Source organism: Oncorhynchus mykiss, chromosome 16, assembly GCF_057628025.1.
Source record: "Oncorhynchus mykiss isolate SJ-2025 chromosome 16, ASM5762802v1, whole genome shotgun sequence".
Taxonomy (NCBI): Eukaryota; Metazoa; Chordata; class Actinopteri; order Salmoniformes; family Salmonidae; genus Oncorhynchus; species Oncorhynchus mykiss.
This window is the reverse complement of record NC_143037.1, coordinates 18,870,603-18,881,555: the sequence shown is the minus strand read 5'-3', so window position 1 is coordinate 18,881,555 and position 10,953 is coordinate 18,870,603. Positions and strand designations below refer to the sequence as shown.

The 10,953-nt window shown below is 41.9% G+C and overlaps 1 protein-coding gene across 1 annotated transcript in view; it reads right to left on the bottom strand.

Moving 5' to 3' along the window:
* LOC110491531 (transmembrane protein 150A) overlaps positions 1 to 10,953 on the bottom strand; it is a 29,191-nt gene that overhangs the window by 1,993 nt on the left and 16,245 nt on the right. The window contains exons 5-7 of the mRNA XM_021565052.3: positions 10,877 to 10,944; positions 7,934 to 8,061; positions 115 to 292 (exon numbers count right to left, since the gene is read on the bottom strand). Coding sequence (XP_021420727.1) covers positions 115 to 292; positions 7,934 to 8,061; positions 10,877 to 10,944 — 374 coding nt within the window. The remainder of the gene's footprint in view (positions 1 to 114; positions 293 to 7,933; positions 8,062 to 10,876; positions 10,945 to 10,953) is intronic.

Genomic DNA, 10,953 nt, shown 5'->3' with positions numbered 1-10,953 from the left:
AGCATGTATGCAAAATATGCCTTTATCCAGCAGGGGGCCATGTAACACATACGTACTTCCTTCATGTCTCTCTGACTCTCTCTCTCTTACAGTGACGACCAGTGTAAAGGATACTGAAGACCAGGGTGATGAAGGCTAGCAAGCTCATCCCCAGTCGAAGGTGGCCCACATTATATTCTCTCTGGGTCTTCGCCAGGCGGTAGGTCAGGGCTGACTGCAGACACACAAACAGGATACTGGTGGGAAAAGCCACCCCTGCACCCACGTAGTGAAGCACTTTGGCATAATCCACCTGGAACACAATTACATCAATGTTTATTTACGACACATAGATGGACGTACGTGTACTTCAAAATCCCAAGGGTTCTACCTGGAACCAAAAAGGATTATTCAAAGGTTTCTCCTATGCGGAGAGTATAGTCACTGTCAACAGGGTATTACTCTATCTGACACAAAAGGACTCGTTTCCAGGAAAAGAGAACAATGGATGGATCAGAATAACACTCTAAACCAGAGGAGTTTCAGTATAACCATTCAAAAAGACAGCTGCGAGCAGCAATGAACAGGGTTCACAGGATGACAGAAAGGACACCAGATCAGTTGGATAAGAAAGCGAGCACTCTATCATGTCGGAACTATCTTCCTTTATATGCCATTAGGGAAAGCATTACCATGTTTCTCTCTCAATACCACAAGGATGACACAAATGCTGTAAGTTGGTTATCTTTGAATGCAGCGGGTAATCATTCTTAAAGTCATTACTTAATCTATTGAGCTACTATATATTGAATGGAGCGACAATCTCAAAAGCATTCAAGTCTGATGTAATGTGTCAAAATAGAACACATGGAGTGAATCTGACATATGGTTCATGAGGAGAAGATGATTGCGGATGATTTTGAGCATTAGCGCTACATATACAAAGTGAGTTTTTTTAGATAACAGTTTTTTAGATATCAATACCAAATTCAGTGTGGTTCATCGTAGTGAGGTCTATGATTGCGATGACAACTTTCAAGTTGATAGGCCAATATGGAGAGGATTTACAGTGGTTTAAATGGACACAAAAAAATCCGTTTTTTGATTTGTCAATAACTCTGCCATGTGCTAATATGCATCTGCTGATATAATGTGGCCGTCTTTGAATGCGTCAATGTTATTTTGTCAAAATATTTAGTGGCTATTGTGATTAGTCCAAAGACCAAATTTGCAGTGAACCTGACTTTTAGTCCATGAGAGATTTTGTATTATTATTTTAAGCATTAGCATTACATAGTCAAAAAGTGAATTGTTAATAGTTTCCTTAATTTTTAAGATATCAATGTCAAACTTAACTTGGTCCATCTTTGATGACCCTAAAAAGTTTGATGTTGTTAGGCCTTGTGGAGTGGATTTACGAAAGATTTACGAAAGACACGTAAAATCTGAAATCCTAATTTATCAATAACTCAGCCATCTCTTAATCAATCCCTTAGCTTTTATCAAACTAAGTTAGGAGATGTACCATGGGCTACAAGATGGAGGAAAATCTATCCTGGCGGACCTTATGAGTCCTTGAGACAAATTTGTTCAGCATGTGGAAAAGCACCTACATGCAAAAGTTCAAGTCTCTAGGTCAAACAAGGTAACGGATGTGAGGCTAAGTAAGACTACTTATAACAGCGCCATCTATAGGCCACTCTGTGCAATTATTTTTGACCAAGTTACTCATGGCCTCTAGTTCCTGTGTGCTAAATTAGAAAAAAGTGACCAATGTATGCTGTTGAAAGTTTGAAACACACCCCTGTATTGACGTATGAGAATCCTCTTTAGTATATTGATTACACAAATACAATAAGGTCAACTGTATGATAGGCTGAGGTGGTAGAGATGTTCACACTCCAAAACCACAGGGTGGGGAACCTGCACCAGGTCTAGAGTTCATGACCTTCTAGAGTTTTCTTTAGCTGGGGGACAGTCTGCCTTCACTTAACCACCTGGAAAAAGATTGACAGTAGGGTTGTCCAAATGTTTGTGACATGTGAGATACTTTACAGATTCTACAGTAACCTATTCCCAGTACCAAACAGACTCCTAGCTTCTACTGTATGCCATTAAGAGTATCTAATCCTCTCAAAGGTGCCTATGGCAGAAGGAGCTTGGAATTGTTTCTCAACCGGATAACAGTCACTCTTGTAAAGGGATTCCTGCTATACATAAACTCCCCGCGTAGGTGTATCCCATCCACAAACACCGGGTGATATGTCAAAAGTGCTGAAGTAGTTCCTCACATCCACTATGGCTTTAGCCCTGTTGGCACTGTGACAAACAGTGGTGTTCAAAAATGTTAACCCTCATGGGTACACACTGTCACCAAATAGTACACATGTACATGTACATACAGTCCTCACCATACTTATTGGGATAGTGGAGCTAAAATAAAAATGTTGTCTCTATACTCTAGAATTTTGGATTTGAGATCAAATGATAGTACAGAATGTCATATTTTATTTTAGGGTATTTTCATATATATCTGTTGTCTGTATGTCTTCCTGAAACGTAAATGAATGGTGTCTGGAGTGATTTTCTTTTTAAATGAGCAGAGAAGATGTTTCTGAACACTTCTAAATTCATTGTGATGCTGCCACGACTAAGAAAATTCCTGAACGGATTATGAATAATCATGAGTATGAAAATTACAGCGGCTACAACAACAGATTATCCTCTCATCTTTGTGCCTCTGTAACTTGCTCACTCGTCATTATTCATGATTCATTCACGATTTTTCCGAATCATGGCAGCGTCCAAATGAATGCCTTCTATCCTCACTTACAAAGTGACTCCAAAATGACACCCAACATCTTTCACCATACAGTTACTATTGAGCAATACCCAAAACACAGCCAAAACAAACGGCAAACAAGTTTGAAGAGTCGCAAGACACCAAATACTAAATGTTTGACTACTTCAATACGCTATAAGTGAATTTGTCAAAATACTTGATGATTTCTTCAAATGGGGGGACCAGATACATAAAGTGCTTTCATTTCCAAATGGTTAAACAGATATGTAATGAAAAACCCTCAAATAAAAGATGACATTCTTTATTTTCGACTCATATTAATCATGTTATCTAAAATCCAAAATGCTGAAGTAGAGAGACAAAATAAAAATGTTAGCTTTACTGTCCAAATGCATATGGTGAGGACTGCAATTTACACACCCTCACACACGCACACACGGTTCATTATATAAGCGAAGGGCTCCTTCACCATGGCCAGGGAGGAGAGTCTGCAGGCCAATCAGGACCCAGCAAGAAGAGGAGGAATACACACAACCAGGGCTGGTGGGACACAGAAGTGTGAAGACAAATATGTACAGACACAGCACATTTTAGGCACTCGTCCCTACCTGGCCCGCGATGGCTTGTAAACACACGTGGATTTCCCTGTTATGCCATCACACACCCGATACACACACACACAGACACATGTATAACTCTGAGGTAATTGCGCAACAATTGGGACAGCAATTGTCCAAACTGGAGTCGTAGAGGCATATAAATGACACTGAATATACAACATATTAAGAACACCCGCTCTTTTCATGACAAAGACTGACCAGCTGAATACACCCCAAGTGTGGTGAAAAGGTGTTGATTTCACAAACAAGTTTTTTTTGAGAGCTGTCATTGCTGACCTGTCTGCACATGCCCACACAAAAATACTGTCACTTAAAGGTCCAATGTAGCTGTTTTATCTCAATAATTATTTATTTTGAATTTTCTACATTGTAGAATAATAGTGAATACATCACAACTATGAAATAACACATATGGAATTATGTAGTAACCCCCAAAAAGTTAAACCAATCTAAAAATATTTTTGATTTTCAATTCTTCAAAGTAGCCACCCTTTGCCTTGATGACCGTTTTGCACACTTGGCATTCTCTCAACCAGCTTCATGAGGTAGTCACCTGGAATGCATTTAAACTAATAGGTGTGCCTTGTTAAAAGTTATTTCATGGAATTTCTTTCCTACTTAATTCATTTGAGCCAATCAGTTGTTGTGACAAGGTAGGGTTGATATACAGAAGATAGCCCTATTTGGTAAAAGACCAAGTCCATATTATGGCAAGAACAGCTCAAATAAGGAAACACTGTCGACCAGTCACTCTTCTATCCATCGCATTCAGCACATGTACAAAACCTCAGAACTCTGGGAACAGAGTGTGATTGTGATGAAAATAAACTCTCCTATCTAAATCTGCATTTAGAATGTCTGTATTACTTCATGGCCACAAAAGGCAGACATTGTGGCTTAAAGGAAGGTACAGTAGTGTACACTGTCTGGCTATTGGCCAGTAGTTTGAGGAGCAAGAAAACTCCAGAAGACTATGTTCACTGCAATATATGCTCCTATGTTCAGTTGCCCTAGCCACGTGGGATGGGCCTCTTTTCCCAAGGGATGGTCCTCTTCCTCAGGGCACTAGGCTGAATAGGGACAGCTCCCTCCCGTCACAAGAGCCCAAGTCATGAGATTGACCTTCAGAAGCCTACTGAGTGTAGGAACACAGCAGCTTGCCAAAACCTCCTGTTTGCAAGACCTTACCAAAGGCCTTTCTAGAGGCCTGCCTAGAAATGATCAGGAGGGATGTGTTTGGAAGGCCTACAAAGAGATGATTGCCTGTGGGGGAGATTGAGATCAGATGCGTTGAAAGAAGACAATGTGTTACTGAACGAGACCGCACCCACAGCCAGGCTGTGGAGTACCCAGAGTGCACAGAGCTAGAGCTGCAGGCATTAGGGATCAGTGGTGGAAAAAGTACTACAGGTAAGGGAAAATGTATGGGGTAAAAAGTACATAATTTTCTTTAGGAATGTAGTGAAGTAAAAGTAAAAGTAGTCAAAAATATAAATAGTAAAGTAAAATAAAGCATCAATACGGCTGCAGCGTCCTTATAAGGGCAGCGAAGTGGCAAACCATGAATAGAAATGAATGGAATTCCACATTATTTCAATTAAATGTTTAAGGACAAAATTATAAGTTTAAGTATTTTTTTGTTTTAGTGGGGACAGTAACATTAAAACTTAGCTCACATAATATAAATTAAAAGTATGCATTAAGGTGTCTGTAATAGAATATCATATTTTTTTTACATTAGTGGAGTGCCAGGATTGAGGTGCAGTGGCTTCAAAACAGTACCCCTCTCAGTCATCTAGTGCATATAGTGCCTTTGGAAAGTATTGAGACCCCTTGACTTTTTCCACATTTTGTTACGTTACAGCCTTATTCGAAAATTGATTGACAAAAAAATTCCCTCATCAATCTACACACAATAGCCCATAATAACAAAGCAAAACCGGGATTTTAGAAAAGTTTGCTAATTTATAAAAAATGTAAAAACAGAAATATGAACATTTACATAAGTATTCAGACCCTTTGCTCAGTACTTTGTTGAAGAACCTTAGGCAGCGATAATAGCATTGAGTCTTCTTGGGTTTGACGCTACAAGCTTGGCACACCTGTATTGGGGAGTTTCTCCCATTATTCTCTGCCGATCCTCTCAAGCTCTGTCAGGTTGGATGGGGACTGGCGCTGCACAGCTATTTTCAGGTCTCTCTAGAGATGTTTGATCGGGTTCAAGACCAGGCTCTGGCTGGGCCACTCAAGGACATTCAGAGACTTGTCCCGAAACAACTCCTGCATTGTCTTGGCTGTGGGCTTAGGGTCGTTGTCGTGTTGGAAGGGTAACCTTCGCCCCAGTCTGAGGTCTTGAGCGCTCTGGAGCAGGTTTTTATCAAGGATCTTTCTGTACTTTGCACCGTTCATCTTTCCCTCGATCCTGACTAGTCACCCAGTCCCTGCCGCTGAAAAACATTCCCGCAGCATGATGCTGCCACCACCATGCTTCAACGTAGGGATGGTGCCAGGTTTCCTCCAGACTTGAACCTTGGCGTTTGGCCAATCTTGGTTTCAACAGACCAGAGAATCTTGTTTCTCATGGTCTGAGAGTCCTTTGTGTGCCTTTTGGTAAACTCCAAGTGGGCTGTCTTGTGCCCTTTACTGAGGAGTGGCTTCCGTCTGGACACTCTACCATAAAAGCCTTATTGGTGGAGTGCTGCAGAGATGGCTGTCCTTCTGGAAGGTTCTCCCATCTCCACAGAGGGACTCTGTGGTTTTTGCTCTGACATGAACTGTCAACTGTGGGACCTTTAATAGACAGGTGTGTTCCTTTCCAAATCAATTCCAATCAATTTAATTGACCACATGTGGATTCCAATTAAGTTGTAAAAACATCTCTGAGCTCAATTTCGAGTCTCATAGCAAAGGGTCTGAATACTTAAGTAAATAAGGTATCTGTTTTTTATTTGTAATAATTTGCAAAACATTCTAAAAACCTGTTTTCGCTTTGTCATTATGGGGTATTGTGTGTAGATTGCTGAGATTTAAAAAACATTTTTTTGAATAAGGCTGAAACGTAACAAACTGTGGAAAAAGTTGACCTCCCAACTTGGAAGGTCAACTTTTTCCACAGTGTGTTATGTTTCAGCCTTATTCTAATTTTTTTATGCCACTAGAGATTCTGGGTTCGAGCCCAGGCTCTGTGGGCTGCGAGCTGCGACCGGGAGACCCATGGGGTGGCGCAAAATTGGCCTAGCGTCGTCTGGGTTAGGGGAGGGTTTAGCTAGCAGGGATGTCCTTGTTCCATCGCGTACTAGTGACCCCTGTGGCGGGCTGGGTGCAGTGCACGCTGACACGGGCGCCAGGTGTATGGTGTTTCCTCCGACACATTTGTGCGGGTGGCTTCTGGGTTTAGTGGGCAAAAAGAATGTGGAAAAAATCAAGGGGTCTGAATACTTTCTAAAGGCACTGTCTGTAAATATTTGGAAGATACTTGGTAGGCAGAGCATTAATTTTCTCCTCCCCTCTGTCATTCTACAATCAGTAAATCACAACTCTTTTTTGTGTGTGTGTGTGAATTTTACCCCTTTTTTCTCCCCAATTTCGTGGTATCCAATTGTTAGTAGCTACTTACTATCTTGTCTCATCGCTACAACTCCCGTACGGGCTCGGGAGAGACGAAGGTTGAAAGTCATGCGTCCTCCGATACACAACCCAACCAAGCCGCACTGCTTCTTAACACAGCCGCACCAATGTGTCGGAGGAAACACCGCGCACCTGGCAACATTGGTTAGCGCGCACTGCGCCCGGCCCGCCACAGGAGTCGCTGGTGCGCGATGAGACAAGGACATCCCTACCGGCCAAACCCTCCCAGTAAATCACAACTTGAAGGGGAATGGTTTAGTGGTGCGCTTCGCACCAGAAAGATGGGCCTTGGTTCAAAGAAAACAGACATCTACGGATATTTGACAGAATCAGCATGTGATGTTGAAGAGAATGTTGTTTCCCTATGTTAGAAAGAGGCCAAGGAGACCTTGGTTTGCCATGGCACCCACCTACAAAACAGTGATCTCTCAGTGGTCTTTCACTTGCATCTCATCAACCTGCACTTGGATTAACTAGCTGTCAAAGTGAATGTTTTCTACAGACTACAGAGCACCCACAGAGGACAATTTCCCTGTTTTTGAGGACTTACTGGGAACATCAAACAACTAGCACTGCTTCAATAAAGTCATTGTGATTTACAATGCCCGGATGTAGTGAAAATCCCACAGGCTAAGATAGTGATCAGTTATTTTAAATTTATGTAATACAGTAGTGAAATCTTATGCAATCATACAAACAATGGACTTGCTGCCTTAGTTAAGAAATGTGGAGTTGCATCTTGTTACTATCGACCACACCAGTAGCCTACACAGCCTATACAGTGGTCAAACCTGAACACAGGCCTCTAATAGTTGAGCACATTACACCTTCATCCAACACTTCACAAGAGCCATTTAGTGACAGAGATGCTCCACTGTGGGAGTGACGTCAGTTCTGTTCTTACCTGGAAGTTGCCCACCATAATGAGTCCTGCAGCACAGATCCAGCCAGTGGAAAGGCCGGCAGTGTTAAGGACACAGTTCTGGTGCTTCTCTATGACGTGGGCATACCGCAGCAGCCCTATCAAAATCACTGAGGGAGGGAGGAGAAACAAAACAAACATTTTTATTTTCACCTATCTATCAAGCAGACAGAACCACTCATCTGGTGACGGCTCACTATCAAATCTGCCAGAGCATGGAATCAACAAGAAACATCACTCTACATGTCCCTCTTGCAGAGTAGGGAGTAGTCCACTCTTGGATATTGAGTTGCAAGATGGAAAAGCAGATAGAATGTGCATAACACTATGCCAAGAAGTGCCGTCTCTGCCGAGTTGTTAAGAACTGGAAACCAAGTTGTGTGCAGATTCCTAATGGCTCTGTACCAAACTGGCCAGTGAAGACTTTGCTGCAGCCGTACAGCACTTCCAAGAGCAGCAAACTGTTCTCCCAAAAATCCATTGGATGGAAATAGGTTCACATCTGGTGTCCATCTCACCACCAAGCGAGTGTTTAGATGTGCGTGTTGTCAATACAGTGATAATGCAGCAGATAATGCGATAAGAATCCCTGTTTGCTAGTGATTCTTTGGCAAATTCACTAGTTAGGACACAGTGAGGGATCTACTTTGTGGCCGGGGTTTCAGACGTTACCATTCTTCTCATCGCAACTCCACACCAAGCGCCAGAGTTAAGTAAACGCTCTCGCAGTGTGTGTGCTCAAACAAAAACGAACCATCCCTTTGTGGCTTCTGGTGGTGTGCTTTGTTCACGTGTTTGAGTACGTGATCGCTAGCACTTTGTGCTGCATTCAACCCCCAAGCAGTGCCTCTAACCGCTCCCCGACATAAGAGAGCCCTGTTCAAACAAACTGAACCGTGGGGGGTATTAAATGCACTGTTTGATAAGACTGTTATGTAATAATCACTTCAAAACCTGTCCATTCTAACTTTGTTCTAACTTCAAACTGGTAAGGACAGTACAAATGATACAATTGCAAATACTGTACATACACCGTAATGGATCCAGATATATGATATATCCATGTTCATACTGTATGCCCTTTGGCAAACATTTTGGCACATAAATCAATCTGAAAAGAGACCATTTGAACAGGGTAAGCTAATCATAGGTTTTTTAGGTCTCCAATGCAGTCCTTATAGGGAAAATTCCTTGACAGTTAAGGTTTCTAAGGATGAATATTCCAAAAAAGCCAATACACTCTGCGTCCATGATTGGCTTTGAAGCACAAACAAAACAACCAAAATAGCTGGTTTCAAGAGGTTTTGGCAGAGAAACAGCACTGCTGTAATTGCCCATGATCGGGCTGCAGCGGTTAGTTCATGTGGTGTCGGAGTGGGGGGACACACACAGAAAGTTCTCCTTTCAGGGGGTGGAGTAAAAGGGGCGAGGGGGGGCATAGACTTCTGTTTGTGGAACAGAGACCTTGTTAGATTCACAGCCACAGCTGGAAAAACGTCGACCTGGAGCTTTTAGTATTTTTGATATTCTATTAGGATCCCCATTAACTGTTGCAAAAGCAGCAGCTACTCTTCCTGGAGTCCACACAAAACATGAATAGAGAACATTAATAGACAAGAACAGCTCAAGGACAGAACTACATCAGAACATTTTACTACATTTTAAAAAGGCACACGTAGCCTACATATCGATACATAAACACAAACTATCTAGCTTTAACAACTACATTTAGGGATGCCCAGTGAAGCAAACTATTTTACTTTTACAGTGAAAGAGGATGACAGAACGACAGACATCCCTGACAGTTACGTACAGTGTATTGGGTATGACTATGAGTGAGTGGATAGCTAACAGAGTAGTCATCGATCTACATCGTAATCCAAACTCGAACAATTTGCCGCCATTTTGCCACCAAAATCATTTTCTCTGGTCTCAGTGCCGTCAGTGCATTAACTTCTTATGGCTGGGGGGCAGTATTGAGCAGCTTGGATGAATAAGGTGCCCAGAGTAAACTGCCTGCTACTCATGCCCAGAAGCTAAGATATGCATATCATTAGTATATTTGGATAGAAAACACTCTGACGTTTCTAAAACTATTTGAATGATGTCTGTGAGTATAACATAACTCATATGGCAGGCAAAAACCTGAAAAATCCAACCAGGAAGTGGGAAATCTGAGGTGTGTAGGTTTTCAAGCCTTTGCTTTTCCAATATACAGTGTAAAATTTGGTCCGATTGCACTTCCTACGGCTTCCACTAGATGTTAACAGTCTTTAGAACCTTGTTTCAGGCTTCTACTGTGAAGGGGGAGCGAATAAAAGCTGTTTGAGTCAGGTGTCTGGCAGAATGCCATGAGCTAAGTCTCGCGCGCGGCCGTTAGCACGAGCTCTGTTCCTTTTCATTTCTAAAGACAAAGGAATTGTCCGGTTGGAATATTATTGCAGATTTATGATAAAAACATCCTAAAGATTAATTCTATACATCGTTTGACATGTTTCTACGAACTGTAATGGAACTGTCGTCTGAACTAAGTGCCTGCACCTTGTGAATTTGGATTTGTGAACTAAACGTGCAAACAAAAAAGAGGTATTTGGACAGAAATTATGGACTTTATCGAACAAAACAAACATTTATTGTGGAACTGGGATTCCTGGGAGTGCATTCCTATGAAGATCATCAAAGGTAAGTGAATATTTATAATGCTATTTCTGACTTCTGTTTACTCCACAACATGGCGTGTATCCGTATGGTTTGTTTTGGTCGCTGAGCGCTGTACTCAGATTATTCCATGGTGTGCTTCCGCTGTAAAGATTTTTTGAAATCTGAAACGAGTTGCATTAAGATGACGACACCGCATGCTGATAATGGACCTATGATGCATCACCCTTCCTATTCAAAAGAAACATGAGTTTCACTGGTACATACCCATGAAGGATCCGGTACTGCAGATGAGGCTGAAGAAGCAACTCTCAGGGGGAAGGGTGCCACACTTACTGCAATGA